Source organism: Caenorhabditis elegans, chromosome V (assembly GCF_000002985.6).
Source record: "Caenorhabditis elegans chromosome V".
In the NCBI taxonomy this organism is placed as follows: domain Eukaryota; kingdom Metazoa; phylum Nematoda; class Chromadorea; order Rhabditida; family Rhabditidae; genus Caenorhabditis; species Caenorhabditis elegans.
The window spans coordinates 1054040-1072112 of record NC_003283.11 but is presented as its reverse complement, the minus strand read 5'-3'; the positions used below and the strand labels follow the sequence as shown (position 1 = coordinate 1072112).

General features: G+C 34.8%; 3 protein-coding genes, 2 non-coding genes and 2 pseudogenes across 7 annotated transcripts; 5 read left to right on the top strand and 2 right to left on the bottom strand.

Moving 5' to 3' along the window:
- Window positions 1-4204: 4204 nt before the first annotated feature.
- rnst-2 (Ribonuclease T2 protein rnst-2) lies at window positions 4205-10518 on the bottom strand. Its single transcript, NM_070969.7, has 5 exons — window positions 10233-10518; window positions 10051-10176; window positions 6849-7002; window positions 6645-6800; window positions 4205-4376 (listed from the first exon to the last, which is right to left on the bottom strand). Exons 1-5 carry the CDS (start codon window positions 10514-10516, stop codon window positions 4257-4259), a joined length of 840 nt encoding a protein of 279 aa, NP_503370.1. The 5' UTR covers window positions 10517-10518; the 3' UTR covers window positions 4205-4256.
- On the top strand, window positions 4545-6431 carry K10C9.7 (Homeobox domain-containing protein). Its single transcript, NM_070971.4, has 5 exons — window positions 4545-4617; window positions 4669-4777; window positions 5640-5784; window positions 5828-6010; window positions 6222-6431. Exons 1-5 carry the CDS (start codon window positions 4572-4574, stop codon window positions 6414-6416), a joined length of 678 nt encoding a protein of 225 aa, NP_503372.2. The 5' UTR covers window positions 4545-4571; the 3' UTR covers window positions 6417-6431.
- str-67 (Seven TM Receptor) lies at window positions 7522-9525 on the top strand (the record flags this gene model as incomplete). The annotated part of the gene is made up of 3 exons (NM_070970.1): window positions 7522-8009; window positions 8962-9410; window positions 9455-9525. 3 exons carry the CDS (start codon window positions 7522-7524, stop codon window positions 9523-9525), a joined length of 1008 nt encoding a protein of 335 aa, NP_503371.1.
- A 2607-nt stretch (window positions 10519-13125) lies between the features above and the next one.
- Window positions 13126-15565, top strand: str-224 (annotated as a pseudogene). Its single transcript has 6 exons — window positions 13126-13323; window positions 13371-13537; window positions 13588-13720; window positions 14216-14359; window positions 15112-15424; window positions 15477-15565. Coding segments are annotated over exons 1-6 (1044 nt in total).
- A 774-nt stretch (window positions 15566-16339) lies between these two features.
- On the top strand, window positions 16340-17511 carry K10C9.9 (annotated as a pseudogene). Its single transcript has 3 exons — window positions 16340-16483; window positions 16990-17400; window positions 17450-17511. Coding segments are annotated over exons 1-3 (617 nt in total).
- On the bottom strand, window positions 16832-16909 carry K10C9.12. Its single transcript, NR_068587.1, has one exon. It is a non-coding gene; the product is annotated as an Unclassified non-coding RNA K10C9.12 (non-coding RNA).
- Window positions 16832-16909, top strand: K10C9.11. The gene has a single exon (NR_068588.1). It is a non-coding gene; the product is annotated as an Unclassified non-coding RNA K10C9.11 (non-coding RNA).
- Window positions 17512-18073: the final 562 nt, after the last annotated feature.

Below are 18073 nucleotides of genomic sequence, written 5' to 3'. Positions count from 1 at the left end.
GAAATTTTCCAAAAAAATATGAATCTGTCAAAGTTTAAACGCTTTTAAAAAGGGATTGTCACCTGCAAGTTCACAATCCGGATGAGAAGTTCAGTGGAGTCAGAGTGATATCAAAATTATTTAAGGCTGAAACTCAACTGATCCGGCTTTTCAGAGTAAAGGAGCTTACTAAACAATAAAGGTTCAGCAGCGCCCGACATTTAGCGGGTTTGGCCGCTGGTCTTACCTGTGTTCTTTCGAAGCATCTGAACCGCTCAGATGTCGGGCGCTGCAAACTATACATATTTTTCAATTGTAAAAAATGAAAGAAAATCTCAACACAAAACTTATAAAAGTTTTTACAAATGAAAATTTACAAATGATTTTTTACCAAGTTTGCGGAAAACTCCGCATGGCCAAAATATTTTTGAAGTCCTGCGCAAACAAATCAGAGGTGGGCGGCAAACGATTTTTTCCAGCAAATCGGCAAATTGGCATATTGCCGGAATAGAAATTTCTGTCAAATGGGCAAATTTCTAAAATTGAAAATTTCCGGTAAATCGGCAAATGGTCGATTTGCCGAAAAAAAAATTTGTTTTTTTTTGGAAATTTTAGAATTTCAATATTAATCGGCAAAATTGCACGCATCCTATGGATGTTCCTACATCTATGTTGAAAAAAAAGCAAATTTTATGAAAATATCTAGAAGAAACGAGAAAAAAAAATATAAACAACCAAAAAAAAAAATTACCAGTGAAAAAAATGACATAAGTTTATTATTTTTTGTTTGTATTAGTATATTTTTATTATTGGTTCAAGACATTTTTAAAAAAATTTTCAACCACTTTCTTAAACAAAACTTGATAACCCAAGCGATACTCTATTATAAATTCGGCCTTAAACGAATAATTAAACATTTTTGAGGTAGAGAAAAATACCTGAAACATTTACAAATTGTAAAAAAACCAAATATAGTCAGAAAACGCAAAAACTTTTGCGCGGGATTTGTGTTTATTTCAGCCCTTTTAAAAGTTTTTGCAAAAATTTCAGATATCATGTTTAACCATTTTTACAGGTGTATTGTTTTTATGATTTAGGGCAGAAAATCCCACAGAATACTCTGCTTCGTCTTTTAACAAACGCCAGTGAATTCGTGTAGTGCTCTTCAAAAACCACCAAAAGTCTCCAAAAATGTCCAAAACCCCCACCTACGGAAATGTGATTTCTGGAGCCTTTAAATCACATGGCGGTGCCATCTCGTGTTCCTGACATCCTTTGTCTGATGAAAAAATGGGTAGGATAATTGGAAATTTTGGATGCCAAAAAAATTGAAAAACAACCAAAAATACATAGGAGGTATACGTGATTTTGAAAAGAAATTAGGGAGCGAAAAGTTCAAACTATTGAAAACAATATGAAAAATAAGAACACTTAATTCCAATTTAGGATTAAAATTTCCATAAAACTACGAATTAATGTCAATTGGAAACCATACAAAGTTGTGACTTGTGACCTATAGCATTCGAACGTGAATTTAATCTTTTGTTGGAAAAAATGGGAGAGGTAGGAAAGTGTTCAAAAATCTTGACGTAAGACTTTGCTAAATAATTGTTTTTATTTTGTTTTCAGTTTGGAACATTTTTTCCGGAAATCGAATCAGTATGTTTTTTGATTTCGCAGGCTGCAGGAAAATAAATATTTTATTCCCATTTTTCAGGGAATTTTTTTGGAATTTGTTTTGATTGATTTATTTTCAACATAAGCCAAAAAAGGTAATACATTAAAAAAGGTAGTACAATTTAGGTTTAATGAGAAAATAAATTAATAAAACGAGACAAACCCTGTTTGGTACGTCTGGCACAGGGGTGTGCGGCAAATTTGCCGATTTGCCGAAAATTGCCGACTTGCCGAGCTCGGCAATTTTCAAAAAAGTAGATTTGCCGAATTTGCCGAGCTCGGCAAATTTCGAAATTTGCCGCACACGTCAAAAATTTGACAGTACAATTTTGACTAAAACTATTGATTTTTAGCCAAAAATTTAGTAAAACGACACAAAATTGAGCTATTTTGATGCTTAAACAGACATACTACGAGGAACTTATTCAGAAACCAGATGTGTGTTAAGAATTCAGTAGTTTTGGTGCTCCAAAAAACATAAAAAATATCAAATTTTTCCGAGTTTGTTAAGCACGGCAAATTTGCCGAATTTGCCGAATTTTCGGCAATTTTTTCCATTTGCCGCAGACCCCTGGTCTGGCATGACCTAAAACCATGATAACACTAGAGCTTCCATAGGAGGCAGGCGCGGTTTTAGGGCCTGACACCTACCTCCAACCTGCCGGCCTCTCGCCTCATTTCTGCACTTTGGCGAGAAGTTGAATCTTTGGCGTTTATACCACATAATGTGAAAGGGCGGCCATCACTTTCCGGGCTCCGCGACGCACATGCAGGCGGAGGTCGCCGCAAGGCTGGTGCGGCAGACGTTTTGCTGGCTACACAGAAATCCTAGTCTTTTCACATGATCCCAAATAAATTTCAGACTTTTTAAAAATGTATCAAAATAATTGTATGGTAATTCAAAATATTGCAGAAAAATAGATAATTTCGTTTTTTCGCAGTTTTTCCTATTTTCTGGGTATTTTAAATTTTTTTTAAATTTGGTATTTGCAATACAAAATTACAACAATAACAGTTACTCAATTTTTGCAACTCATAGCAAATTTTTGTTCGAAATTAGTTTCAAGTAATTGTATTCAGACGTTGTTTGAGGTATGCGGCATTGGGCTGAGTTTCTCGAAAAAATTCGTATACTTCATGTGATCTACAAAACAATGTTTCAAAAATAGATGTGAAACAAAGTTCAAATTATACAGTAGACAATTTATCAAACTTTCTGGGAACGAAAATAACCGCACATCAACTCAAAACAAAACTTCCATTAGCTGGATCATAAAAAACTCGATGAAAAACACGGAAATGTTCCCAAAGGAGACAAGTTTGGGGATTCTTGAAACTCGTTTTTACAATATTTTTCACGGTTTTAGAAGAGTTATTTGGAGGAGGTTTTGGCTCGTTTAACAGTCGTTAAAAAGGGAAAAAAGGGGAATAAATTGAAAATTCGGATGATCTATGAACAAGAAAGTCTGCATGTTTAAAAAGGAAGTTTTTGACAAGCTTAAGGAAAACCTCGAGTTAGTTTTAAGAAATATTATTTTAGCCATTAAAAAAATTGGGGCATTTTTCTATGTGCCAACCCGTACTTGTCTACCTACAAAGTTTTATCGTGCCTACTGACATGCCTCATTGCCGCCAACTAGCTGTGCCTGCCTTTGTGCCTATATCATGTCTACCTTTTGCCTGCCTGCCTGCCTGCCTGCCTGCTTTTGCCTACAAGCCAACCTATCTGCCTACCTCGTGCATACCTACAAGACTACTCGTACATGCAAAATTAATTGCCTTCCTGCAAAGCTACCTCATACCTTTCTACGTGACGTGGCAATTTGGGGAACAAAATGTTTAAAGGTTTTCCAAGTTTTGAAAATTGTTTTAATTGAAAATTTTGAAGCCTAAATTTTAAAAAATTTTAATTTCAAATCTGTGAACAAGTTTCAATCAAAAGCTTTAAAAATTCTACTAATTCTGAAAAACACCAAACATTGCACCTTCAAATTTTTCAAAAAAAAAGTGCCAGGTACAAACTTCACCGGCTCAACAAATTCTGAGCTGACCACCGAATTTTCACTGTTTCTAAGCCAGCGCGAGTTATCCGGATTTATTTTGATTTTTGAAGTGCTAAAAAAAGCTCTCGTCACCTTAAAAAAAATCAAAATTTGGAGAAATTTTTTTGGAAACTGCAAATTTAAGTTGGGGTGAAACTTTTTTTTCAAACATAAAAAAAACAAACTATCAAAAGCTAATCCTCACTTGTGACCAGCATCAGGAAGGGATTTTGAGGTTTGTGTTTATCTAAATTTTGCAATGCGTATAGGTAGGCAAGAGGTAGGCATAAGATAGGCACGTAGGCAGGCATAGCTAAAATGTGTTGGCAAGCGTGAGGTAGACACTTAAGAAAATAGACTTGACAGGGGTAGGCATATGACACCTACTAGGCAGGCACAAGGTAAATATTCAGTCAGGTAGGCATGAGGTAGGTGAGGAATCGAGCAGTGAACAGGCATCAGGCAGGCATCAGTCAGGCGGACATCAAAAAACATATGCAAAAGTTGGGTCCTTTTTTTTATTGAAATCAGCAAAAATTATACAAAATCCGAAATATTTTAATTTCCAATATTTTTGATAGCGCTCCAGATTCGTCCGAAAATAGATGGCGATGTGGAATCAGAGGATTTAGAAATGCTGCTCATCTCCGGAAGGTAGATGAACTCGGCGGGGCATGGCTGAAAATTTGTGAATTTTTGTTAATTTATAAAAAAGTTTTGTACTTTTTATCAAAAAAATAAATGAAAAAACGTGGACTTGAAAATCACCCTCAAAATCGCAAAAAAATATTTGAACGTTTTCCACGACTCACAAAATTATCGGAAAAAAATTTATTTCAAATTTGCAAAACTACTCTTCTCAACGAAAGAAAAATGAAGTCGATTCAAAATACTATCGATGAGCTTCGCAAACTTTCCGGTAAGAAACTTTGAAATTTTTGGATTTTATTTTAAATTTAATTTTTTTCAGCGGGAAAATCATCTGAAGAAGTGCAACGTTTGAAGGAAATGCAGAAGCACTCGAAAATGTTTGGCGAGATTTTTGGAGTCTACGGAGCAACGGTTGGAAAACCAAAGCCGTGAGTTTCCATTTTTGGAGTTCTGACGGTTACGGTTGTCTGGCTCTGTGCATTTGCATGACTGAAAAAGGGAAATACAAGTTTCTAGAGAATTCCTATAATTCCATTCTTGAAGCTTTTTGGTTAACCTTTTTCGAGAAACCACGAGCTTCTGGCCTTCCTCAATGCATTTTTCGCGCTCTATTGACAAAAAATTGCCTGCCGGACAAAGTGTGGGAAAGTCGTGTACGCCACACGGACAAATACCTATAGATTTACAATGAAAACCGAGCCACGAAACGCAAGGCGACACGCGACACGCAACGCGGCACGCAACGCATTGTAAATCGACCCCAGATGTGGCAGAGCGATAATGGTCTAATTCGGCGAACTCTTACATTTAAAAATTTGAGGAAAGCCAGAAGCCCGCGTAAATAGCAATTTGGAATAAGTTCTAGAAACGTGGGAAACTTGAGAAAATTCTGGAACTTTCTGGAAACTTCATTTAAAATTCTGAAATATTCACGGATTTCTGGCTTCCCTCATAAATTGAAATTTAAGAGTTTGCCAAACTAGGCCATTTTGGCTCGGCCATATCTAGGGTAGATTTACGACGCGTTGCGTGTCGCGTCGCGACTCGATTTCAGTTGCAAACTAAGTGTATTTGTCCGGGTGGAGTACACGACTTTCCCACGCGCTGTCCGGCCTTGTCAATGGAGCGCGAAAAATTCAGTGAAGAAGGCCAGAACCCCGTGAATTTTCTGGAATTTTCTGAAACATCCAGAATTCCATTTAAAAATCGCACTTCCTATGCAATGACTACCGTAAACCCACTTAGCACAGATTGCTGGAAAGTTCAAAAATGTTAAAAACTTTCTTTCAGAAAAGAGAAGGAGGTCAAAGTTCCGACAAAAGAAATGACATTCGAGGAAAAACGAAAGCTTCTCGAGACCACTTTCCCCAATAAAGTGACTCCGGGGCAGCGTGCCAAAGCACGTGAAACTCTCAATTTCATTGCTAACAACCCGGTAAGTTCCGACTATGCAACAGCGCTCTAATTGACAATTTCAGGAAATCTATGCAATCGCATCTCCGCAGGATCCATCTTCGAAGGCTAAAACTGATCCGGTGTCCCGTCCCCAGCTCAATATAATCAGTTCGTTCTCTTGGCCGATCACTTCCGGCTCGGATTGGTCTCCACACGGAAGCGAATTCAACGATTTGACTGCTCCGAGAGTTGGGAAATTGACACCGGTGAGTTCAATTCTATTTTTTACTAGGGACGCAGGCGACGAGATGCCTGCCTGCCTCGCCTTCTGCTAAAGATTTTCATAAAATGCAGAAAAAAGGCGAGAAGCAGGTGGGTTTCAGGCCGGCCAGCCTACCACAGAAGGAACGTTTCAAAGTATGCGAATGCATAATTCCAGCAGCCGACAACTGCCTAGTTCAACATGCAATTTTGCAGGTCCCCCAGTGGTCCGACATGAAAAAGTCGTCGTTGAAGCTTGGTACCGAGGACAACTTCTCCAAAATGTCATATGATCCGGCCTACTCGAATACTACCCAATCTCAATCTGTCACAACTCTCTACAATGAGACATCTACCCCATACTATGATGATTCGGATTTGGGAACTCCGCTGCATACTTGTGTTCAATAAATATTTCTAGGCACCATGTAAAAGTTCCGAATTTTTTGTTTTGACAGTGGAAAAATTCGAATAAAAAATCCGAAAGTATCTCGAGAAAAATTTGGTCTGAGAGTTTTGAAAACTGTCAATTGCCGAAAAATCTTGAATCGGCAATTTATTAAATTGCAAAATTCCAACAAAAAATGAAGGATTCGGAATTTTGGAAAAGGTCAAACAAAATTTTAAATCGTAACCAACCTGGAAGCTTGGAAGTGGTGGCCCGCGTCTATTTCTGCCAATTGATCTCTCGAATCTGCTGACTCGATTCGGATGTTTTCCATCAGTCGGACAGTCTCGGATTGTCAAGTCCTTGTTGAGACACAAGCGAATGTCACCGAGAAGGAACTGTTTGGTCTGAAATTTAATTTTTTAGCATGACAATTTTGAGGCTTAAAAGCGTACCTTCTTATCCCGGAGGCAATGGAATTGGAAAGTTTTTCCGCTGGTGACTCCGCTCAACGCGTTTTTCAAGTCGCTCGAGGTGATTGGTTTTTCCGATGGTCCAACTGATTTCAATCCTCCAGCCACATCGATAGAGTCGAAGACTTTCATTACCCTGAAAAAATTATGTATTTCTTGTTATTGATTAGTTCACTATAGAAATTTCATGCTTACCAAGACTGATTTATATATTTTTTTTAATTCTAATTTTTCAATGATTTTTCAACTCTACGAAATTTTTTTTAAGGAGATGATTATTTTTGCATTCCCGCGCAAATGAATGAACTATTTTTTGGAATTTTGAATTTGTGTGCATGTTCTGTTTACAAAGCTCGATAGTAAAATTCACCGACAAATAGTTTCCCAATCAGACAGAAATTGTATTAAGATTTATTGGTACATTCTTTGAAAACCATCATGTGTTTTTATCATTCGCCACTTGTGAATAATATTGTGAAATTTTTTTTAAAAAAAGAATTCAGTGATACAGACTGTGGTTGGTGTTTGTATAATATATTTAATTTCCGGTGCTTCATACAATATAAATCGTAGACTTCATTTCTTCATTACATACAAAAAATATTTCCCGGGCCGAACACTCTAATTCTCTCGTTAAGTCTTCGAAAAAGTAAGAATGAGATTGTACGATTTTTCTGAAATTTGCAGAAAAGTTGGGTTTTATGCCAGTTTCAGTACTAACTTTGTATTAATCTGGATTACTGTCTTTCACGCGAAAAAGCTTTTTGGAGCTTATAAGAAAATGATCATATATATCTCAGTTTTGAGCACAAGTTTCTCGGGACTAGAAATGATCATGAAACCGTTTACTCATAACTATAACGGTGCGCTGTTGTCCTTCAACTTATGCGAACTAAATATTCCACTCAAAATTCGGCAGATTTTCATATTAATTTGGTCCCAATTCTACCTAATTGTAATTTCATTCATATCTGTGCAGTTTGTGTACAGATATCTGTGCGTATTCAATGAACAGAAAACCAAATATTTTGACGGTCTTAAAACTATCATCTGGATTTTATATCCCTTGGTAGTAGGAACAATTTTCGCATTGTCCCTACACTATTTGTGTGGTTCTGATGAGTTCACAGATTCTTATATAAGGTGAGCAAATTAAGGAGCTACTGGCAAATCTAGATGTTAATTTAATATTCGTCATTTGTTTTACACGGGTAAGCGAAAGTATATATATGTTTTCGGTTTTTTTGCTGGTTGAAAATGTATATTGTAATTGAGTATAGCTCAAAAACTAGGAACTTCATAAAGAAAACTTCAACTAAAAAATTTTTGCTCGAAATGTTGTCTACTGAATAAACTACCGTATTTCCTTTATTAGTCTTGCAGCCTCTATTAGTATTGCATGCAAGACTAATAGAGAACTTACGGTGATAGTCTTCCATCCCTATTCTTGCCAGACCAGCAGTATTTTTTGAAAACTTCAACAATATCGCCATTTTATAGCTAAATTAAATTTTAAAGTGTTAAAATAATTGATAAAACAATAGAAAAGTATGTATTTTGCATGATTTAGACTATTTCGAGTCAAATTTTGACGATAAATGGCCAATTTCATAAAGCTATTGGATCTTCGAAAATTAGTCTTGCAGTCTCTATTAGTCTTGCACCCCTACGGGTCAATCAAAAATTAGTCTTGCATGCAAGACAAAATACGGTATGTTAAGATATTTCTTAACATGAAGGTCAAGAGATATAGCGGCCGACATTTTGTGAGTCCACTTTAAAGCATTTTTCTAGAAACGTTTTCTTTTTCAAAAATACAGTAAACTAGAGCTAACAGTAAAGGTTTGAACTAGCACTTTTCAAACACTGCTTTGCCCAATTGTTTAAAAACGTGGTATCATTTTTGAGTTTTTTTTTGTTGCTGTAATTACATTTCGTTTATCATTTAACTGAAAAAAAAGGGTTTACCAAAATTCAATAATCATTTTTAGAAATTGTTCGACTCGCAAAATGTCGGTCGCTATATCTCTTTACATAAATGTAATTTTAAACCAAAGTTTCTCATTTTAATTTTATCTCAAATTATTCATTACAGAAAAGCCATTTTTGAAAACTACGCACTGGAAGTATCCGAACTGCCACGATATGCAATGGTACCATATGCAGCTGATGGCTCAATTCGAGCGAAGGGTATAATTTTCTTACTCTTCGCAATTGTTCTCATCAGTTTTTCATATTGCATTATTATATTTACATGTGTTCAAATGCATCGAAATATGAAAAAAGAGCTGAAGAAATTCTCAACTCAAAATCAAAAACTTGAATATCAATTTTTCCTTGCTCTCGTTATGCAAACTATTGGACCAACTATTTTCTTAATAATACCAACTGGGCCGATATTGATGACCCCATTGATTGCACCAATTTTCGAACTTGAAGTCAATTGGCAAACTGGTAACTTGTACTCACTTGTTGGATTCTACCCATCATTTGATAGTATCGCTTTTATGATGATTGTTTCGGAATACAAAATTTTTTTGAAAAGTTATGGCATAATGATTGATCTAATATAATTGTTTTTATTACAGAAGTTATATGTTGCCGGATGAAGAATAACACAGCAGTGCCCAGTTCAGCAGTTGCGGTTTCAACTGTATAGACAATTGAACCATCTCATCAACTTCACAAATAATTATTTCATCAAACTTATTGAAATTAACATAAAATCATTATTTTTTTAATATTCGAATGAATACAGTTTTTTTCTTTATATGCTTTATATATTTACCGAATATTGTTATTTGTTATGTTATTTGTTATGATTTTGTTTAATTTTGCAAGAAAAAAAACAAAACATAAAAAGAGCTGAATTTTTTTTGAATTTCCGCGCGAATGAGTAGCCTAGTTTTTACTACTTAAAAAATAGCCAATTTTTCACACAATTCTTTAACAGTAAAGAAAACTTGATAAGCAGAAATAATTTTATGGGAACTGCCTCAAAAAAATCATGTTTCAAATTATAAAATAAAAAAAAGAAAGAAATCCCAATTAATATAGCTGGAGAGCGCAAAAATGCCAAAACTAGGTCTTCTTTTTTGGTTTTCAAAGTTTTGAAAGAGTTTAAATTCAGTAGATGTATCTACAAGTAAAACTCAAAATCATCGTTTAATTAGAAACAACTTACTCTGTGAAGTAAGCCAACTCTGACTCGAAGAGCTTCTCACTTTGAGCACATGTCCCGTGCTTATCATACTCGTGTTTCCAGAAGGATTGAATCGTCTTTTTAGGGTAGAGGTTTGGCCAGACAACTCTGAAAATTTAAAATGTTGTGATATTCAAAGTTTATTCCAAATTTTTGTAACTTACACCAATCGATCTTCAATTGATTTTATCAAATTCTCATCGAAATGTCTTGGAGTCCCACGACAATTTTGTGGGTACGAGCCATTCTCAAAGTTTGGCCACAATCCGTGAATTGACCATTGAGGGGTACCACTTGGAATCTCACAGGATTCAGGGACTGAATCATCATCGGCACGGCAGACGGCGGTTGGGTAGATTGTGGTGAACATTAGGTAGTCAAATGGCTCACCATCATGAGAATAGGCTAGGGGTATACAGGATATGCAGAGAAGAAGGAGAAGTTTCATTTCTGGAAATCTTGCGTGATTATTAGAAGTAAAAAAATAGATTAAGCATATTATCAGAAGCAGAAAAAAATCAAATGATATTTTTAGGTACACAGGTTCACTTTTTGTTTCAATTTTTCCGCCTTTTGGGCAAATTATTTTGAAAACTATTTAACAAAATTTGACAAAAATTCCACAAAGTCTACTACAATTTCAATATATACAGTTAAATTGGAAAAATTTAGAATGTTTTAAAATGCTAATAAATTCTGTAACTAATTTTTAATTTTTGACTCCAAATTTTCACCTGATTTCAAATTTAACAAAATTGAGATTTTTAATTTTATCTTCAAATTGCAAAATTACTTTGAGAGTTAATTGTAACTTTCATTGAAAAATTTTTTAAATCGTTTTCTTTCAATTTTTTTCAAAATTTTAAAACTTCAAGTTTTATTTTGGAAAATCCAACTCATCCTATAAATGCTCTTGGTTTGCGATAAATATAAGGAAGTTTTACAAAAAATAACACAAAAAAACGAGAAAAAGTATTGAAAATATACATTTCTGAATATTTTTGCCTACAAAAAATATTTTATTTAAATTTTTAAAAAATTGTATTTTTTTGATTTATGGAAATCAAAAGATTGCCAAATTGCAAAAAACAAAACTTTCAATAATCTAAAAAAACATCAATAAAACTTTTTGGAATTTTTCGGTTAGATTTTCAAAATTACAGGAAAAATTTGGTAAATTTGGTTTCTAAAATTTCATTTTAATAAGATGTTAAAAAGTAAGTATTGGAATAAGTTAAAAAATCCAAAAAATTATTTGAAAACAGCAGAAAAAGGACAATACGGATTATATTATCGACTGAAAATAAATCTGACCAAGAAACAGAACGCAATAATGTACGTACTGGAATGCTGGGAAGTGAGCAGTCTACTGGACAAAGGAGTGTCAAGTGACAGGTGCTAACAGCTGCCACATGATTTATTGTTGAGACCATTCAGATTTAAGACCAGATAATTTTTAATTAAGTGCAACTACATAGGATGGTTTTTGGTTTGAAAACTAATTTATTAGGAAAACAGAACATATTTGACCTCGCAGAAGAAACGCAAAAAAGAATGATACATATATCTTATCAAGAAAGTAGGTAAAGAAAAAACAATAAATGATAACAAACAGAGATAGTGTGACCTGAAAACAGAAAGTTTGATAGCGACTCAGCGTGGCCTAGAAATTGCGAAAAAGTTCGGCCACCAAGAATAGCGGCTAATATCAAACTAAAATGATCAAATGTAATGTAGAAATTTCAAAAGTTGATGTGAAATTTTCCGTCAAAAAACCTGAGCCACTTTTCACCCATCATTAAAAAGCAGGAAATAAACACTGATATTTTCAAATTTTGAACTTGTTTTAAATTATTGTTTTCAAACATTTTCCTCTGCAGAAGTGATTGAAGTTACTTGAAACCCCCTAACTTATCAAAACTTTAAATGAAATAATTTGAATTAGGTAGTTATTTAAGATAATTGTACAACATTAAACAACCGTATTGCCTCTATTACTTTTGCATGCAAGACTAATTTTTGATTGACTCGTAAGGGTGCAAGTCTAATAGAGGAAATACAGTTTTTAGATAAGTTCAACCGTGCATAATTACATTTTTAATTTGGCGCAAAAGTAATTTTTAGAGATATAGAAAAAAGCATGTCTGCTTCGTTATTTAAAAAAAACGTAGATATTTAGGCATAAGGCATGTCAGCTTACTTTGTAAATCTTAACATAAAAACAAAAATTATTACGACGTTAAGTTAATATGATACCCCCCAAAGTGTAATCACAAAAAGCACAAAATCAAACATTTTTACAAGTTTTTTAAAACTTGTTGCTGTAATGAAACGACTGATATTTAAACGAGGTAATTTAAAATTGTCAACAAATACAAAGTAGCAGCATTTCAGAAAATTAGAACTAGAGTAAAATGTTCAGGCCACTTTGATTTACAAAGGTTTGAAAAATCAAAACAGTTCGCTTTTCGGATTTTTTTCATAAATTATCTAATTGTAAACTTTTTTTTTGATTTTTCGATTTTCTGGCCATATACAAAATCGAAAATGTTCGTTTACAGTAGTCGCCTACGATAGTTTTCAATTTTGGTGATGAGCTAGCAATAAGCCTTGTTTTCACGTTTATGGTTTATGCCGGATGTATAGTTTTTTGTCACAGACATATTGACAGCATTGTATTTTTTAATTAATAGTGGTTTATAAAAGCTGGGCAAAAGAAAGTATTTTCAGTTTTTCATATGTTTTGGAGCTTTTGCATTTTTTGGTTCACTAGAAATGACTGCAGCACCTCAAAAAATCAGATAAATTAGCGGGGAAAAAATCCGGCAACTTTCAACTTTCGCACAATTTTTGAGAATTTTTTCAGTTTATCCAAGTGAAATAAAAATTATTTTTAGATGAAGAAAATTTTTTATTATTGAAATGCACACTATGAAATGCAGTCTTTTTGGAATATTTTGAGAGAAACTCTACTTCCCCATTGAGTTTCAAGTTCGAGAAAACATACCCACTGATATTATTAGAATCTCTAATCTTTACACTTTTACCTTTCAGAAAATGCTTGGCAAACAATGGAGTGATCTTCTGAAACTCATACAAGATGTGTCAGCAGGATTTTCTCTCATCATAAATACATTATTGATTTTCGTGATTTTGACAAAATCTCCAAAACAGTTGGGAGCTTACAAGTGTCTCATGATATACATCTCAGTTTTTGAAATCTTCTATTCAATTTTGGATGTGGTTTTGGTTCCGGTAAGCGATTCCATACTCCTCTACTGCCTTATAGGTAGTTTTTATAGCAACATTACTCCCACGGATCCACATTTTTGGTGATTGTCGGAATCAAGGATAAGCTCTTCAGCCCCGAGGTTCTTCTTTTCCTGAGCTCTTGCTACTGGAGATGCTTTGGAGCTTCGATGGCCGTATTTGCAGTCCATTTTGTCTATAGATGGCTTGTAGTAACAGAGTGAGCATTTCCAGAAAAAAATTCCCAAATATAAAAATTTATGCTCACAGGCACGCGTTACTCAAGAAGTTTGAAGGATGGAAAATCTGGCTCTGGTTTTCCATACCTTTTTGGTACGCGCTCACCTGGATTTGCACTGGATATATTCTATCAGCGCCAAACGGAAGAACTTCCAATTTCATTAGATGAGTTTGAAACAGGGGTGGGCGGCCAACGATTTTTTTTCGGGCAAATTGGTAAATTGCCGGTATTGAAAATTCCGGCAAATTGGCAAATCGGCAAATTGCCGGAATCGTAATTTTTAAAAATTCGGCAAATTGCAGTTTTGCACATTTTTTTTGGATATTTCAGGATTTGAATTTTAATCGGCAAAATTATACGCATACTATGAATGCTCCTACATCGATTTTCAAAAATAAAAATAAATTCCATGAAAATATCTGAAGAAAACGGGAAAAAGTTTCAAAAAGGCTCCGTTTTAAATGTTTCATTCTTCTTAAAAAATTACTCTAAACACTTTCGGCGAATCGACAATTTGCGAAAATTAAATTTTCCGGCAAATCGGCATACCGGCAAGTTGCCGACTTGCCGAATTTGTTGACAAAGAAATCTGCCAAGCGGCAATTGCCGCCCACTCCTAATTTGAATCGTTGTAAGGTTGAAAATCAATGGAAATTCAGAGAAAATGTCAAAGAGGTTTTTGAGCTGGAGTTCGACGAGTACATCTATCTCGGACCATTTCTTTATAAAAAAAAAGAAAATGGAACACTTACGGTGTATATTATGCCATTTATTGGATTGGGCATCATTTCGTCAACTATTGTGAGTTTGGCAAATTTCCGTTTCAACTACATACAGACATCAATTTAATTTAATACAAAATTTTTAATCTAGCTTAAAATTTTTTTGCAATCACTATTAAAAATGGCTCATTCAATATGTTTTGAGTTGATTTTCAATGCAATGCCCTACAAAATCACTACAATACCCCTACAGAACCATTACAGCATCTCTACAAAAACAATACACTACCTGAACCATATTATGCCACTTACCTCAACCTACGAAAACAAACACTAACTACAGTACTACTACAGAACCATTACAGTATCCATACAGTACTCTTACAATTCCCCAAAAAAAACCACTACAGTACCCCTATAAAACTGCCATAGTACCCTTACAGCACCATTAAACTACCCCTACAGAACCACTACAGTGCCCATACAGTTCACAGTACTCCTACAAAATTATCAAAGTACACCAAAATACCCTTACAGAATCACTACAAAAACACTACTCTACCTGAACCATAACATGCCACTTACCTCAACCTACGAAAACAAACACTAACATGTCTAACACTAACATCCCTACAGTACTGCTACAGTACCCCTACAAGACCCAACCCAAATACTACCTACCTCTTCACTAACGCAAATAACCCCATATCCCTTGAAAAGAGAGCAACTTTTTTTTCAAACAATTACAGTACTCGTACAGTGCCCTCTACATCCTTTTAAAATACAGCCACTTAACTACGTTAAAGCTAGCCAAAGAACTTTTTCTTCCAGATTTCCTCCATCATAATCGTTTTGGTAATCGGAATCCTCTGCTACCGCCGTCTCAACAGCATCGTGGTCACTACCATGAATTCAGTTAACCTCCGAAATCTGCAACGTCAGCTCTTCTACGTCCTGGTCATCCAGACCACAGTTCCATTTGTCCTAATGCACATCCCAGCAGTCATTATGTTTGCCTTCGTATTTCTGGATATTGATTTAGGGGTTTATAGTGCAGTGGTGTCAATGACAATTACTATATACCCAGCTGTGGATCCAATTCCAACAATTGTTATTGTGGAAAACTATCGGAAAACTGTGCTAAGTGATTTTTTTTTAGTTTCGAATTCTAGAGAACTTGTTTTTTTGGATTTCAGAGTTTTTTGGTTGCTTTAAAACAACTCATCAAATTGGGACAATGACGATTGCACCAACTCAATTTGCATCCAGCACTCATGTCAACTAGATTTATACACGTGTTTCTCAATAACTCGATGCACCATATTCAAATAACAAACTTACCAGAAAACATATGCTTCAGTATCTTTTGGGTTTTTATAATCAATTTTGTATCACTAGAAATAGACCGCACACCTCCAAAATTATGTAATACAACATGTTAACCAATATTCCACATTTTACACAAAAAATGATTTTTGTGGGTTCGTCATATTATCTCTCCAGTGAATGTAGAATTTGCCGAATTTGCCGAGCTTGGCAAGTTTCAAAATTTGCCGTACCCCTGAAACTGGATATACGTAATGCTACTAGTACTAAAACTTTTATCATTTATAAAATAAATTTCGAATTGACTTTTTGATCTTACAGCCCATTGTGATTTTTGAGAAGTAAATATTTGAGTGATGAAACATTTTCCACATCGCACGCCTGTCTTCTCTGTTCACTCCCATTCGGACGAAAAATGCTCGAAAAAAGACTGAAGCAAAAGATGAAACATTTGCTATTTTCTGTTCTCGGTGTAACTTTGTGACTTTTATCGGTGAGAAGAGTTGCGGGATCTACATTTCTATGGTACGAGTGAAGTAAGAGATAGGTCTCAATGGACAGACAATCTGTGACAAAAACGTGCGATCCACAATTTTCGAAGATCCACGACAGTTGCCACACTGTTCAATATCATCTTTTGAAACGTTTAAAAAGAGGTTGGTAGAGTGAAAATTGTCAGTCGAACTTTTTTTCCTTACCCCTAAAAAATTTAACGAAATTTTTGTTTCAGAAAATGATCGGTTTTCTTAAACTTGTTGTCATTGGGACTGTGCTTTTGGGAGTGGCTCATGGAGCAAGTATACCAACAACTGTAGCAACAGAAACCAAGTGTACTAGTCAGGAAGAGGCAGTTCGAGCAGTTCAAGCATGTATTATGGTGAGTTATTAGGGCTTCTTATATTTTCCTTCAAAACAAGAAAACAGAAAAATAGATTGAAAAATCTCAAATTTAAATAAGGAACTGCCAAAATTGTAATTCTGTTTTGCACGCACATTAATATCATATTTATAATTTTATCGGTCTCTTTAACAACATTCTCAATCTTAAAAATTGCCTTCAAAATGTTCTTTACATTTATCAGTGTTATTGTTGTTTCTTACATTTTTCCGAACTTTTAGGAAATTTTGGGAATTTTTATTTTTCTTTTTCAAGGGGGGCACAAGCCTAAGCCTAATGTAAGCCTAAACATAAGTCTAAACCTAAGTGAGCCAAAGTTTATGCCTGAGCCTAAGCCGAAGCTTAAGCCTAAGCCTAATCCTAAGCCAAAGTCTAATTCTAGGCTTAAGCCTAAGCCTAAGCCTATTTTAAAAATTTTTTAAAGAAAACTCGCATTCACGCCTACACCCACAATAATGCTTTTTATGCCAAAAATCTATATTTAGCGCCTGGGCATATTCTTACACCAACTTGATGAGCTCCATATGAACAACAAGACAGATTTGGCAGACTACAAGAAGGAATGTCAAAGCATTGTCAAGTGTATTGACAAAATTTCATGCTTGGGAATGAAGGAACCGAAAAACAATGCGATGAGGGCTGTCGAATAACATTGTGATGCTATTACGTACGTTGCCGATGACTTTTCCAAATGCAGTGATAAATTGAATGAGAAAAAATCAATGTGTTTTGGCGACTGGCACCCAATTCCAAACAATATTCATTTGGAGAAAAAGGAAGGAATGCTTAAAACAATCAAAAGCGAAGTTTGCAAGACATATTTCGGAAAAGACGACTGAATGAAGAAGGAAGTTTCGGAGACATGTGGCAAGCAGGAATGGGATTCACTCAAAGAGGTCATAGAGTTTACATAGAATAAATCTTGAAAATAACCTTCATTTTCAGAAATTCATCGGTTTCTCTTCCGGATTTGTGGGCAAGTGCGACTTCAGCAGACTTGGATAAACATTATTTTTCGTTTGAATAAATTCAGCATTTCAGAATTTTTTTGAATAGGATCTGCAAGGCTAACTATCTATCTAAATACACTTTTTGGCAACTTCAGCAATTTTTGGTTTTTGGAAAGTTCTGGCCATTTCGGCAGTTCTGACAGTTTTTGGTTTTTATTTTTAATTTTTAAAATTGTTGGAAAGTTTTGACAATTTTCGGCAAATTTCTGTAACTACTGGTTTTTGAGAAGTTTTGGAAATTTTTGGCAATTTTTGGTGTTTGAAATTTTTTGCAATTGCCAATACAACACTTTGATAAATTTACCAAAAAATTGCCAAAACTTCGAGAACTAGAAAAGTTTTTTAAGGTTTGAAGTTTTTGGCAATTTCCTTAAATGCTCAAGTTGCCAAAACTGACGGAATTGCCAATTTACTGGAACTTCCTGCAATTTTGGCAGTTTTGACGTTTGCGGGATTTTGAAAATGTGACTACTTATCCATTTTGGGAAATGATGAAGTTGCCCGAACTTTAGAGATTTTGGCAATTTTGGTTTTTGAAATTTTTGAAATTTTCGGCAAC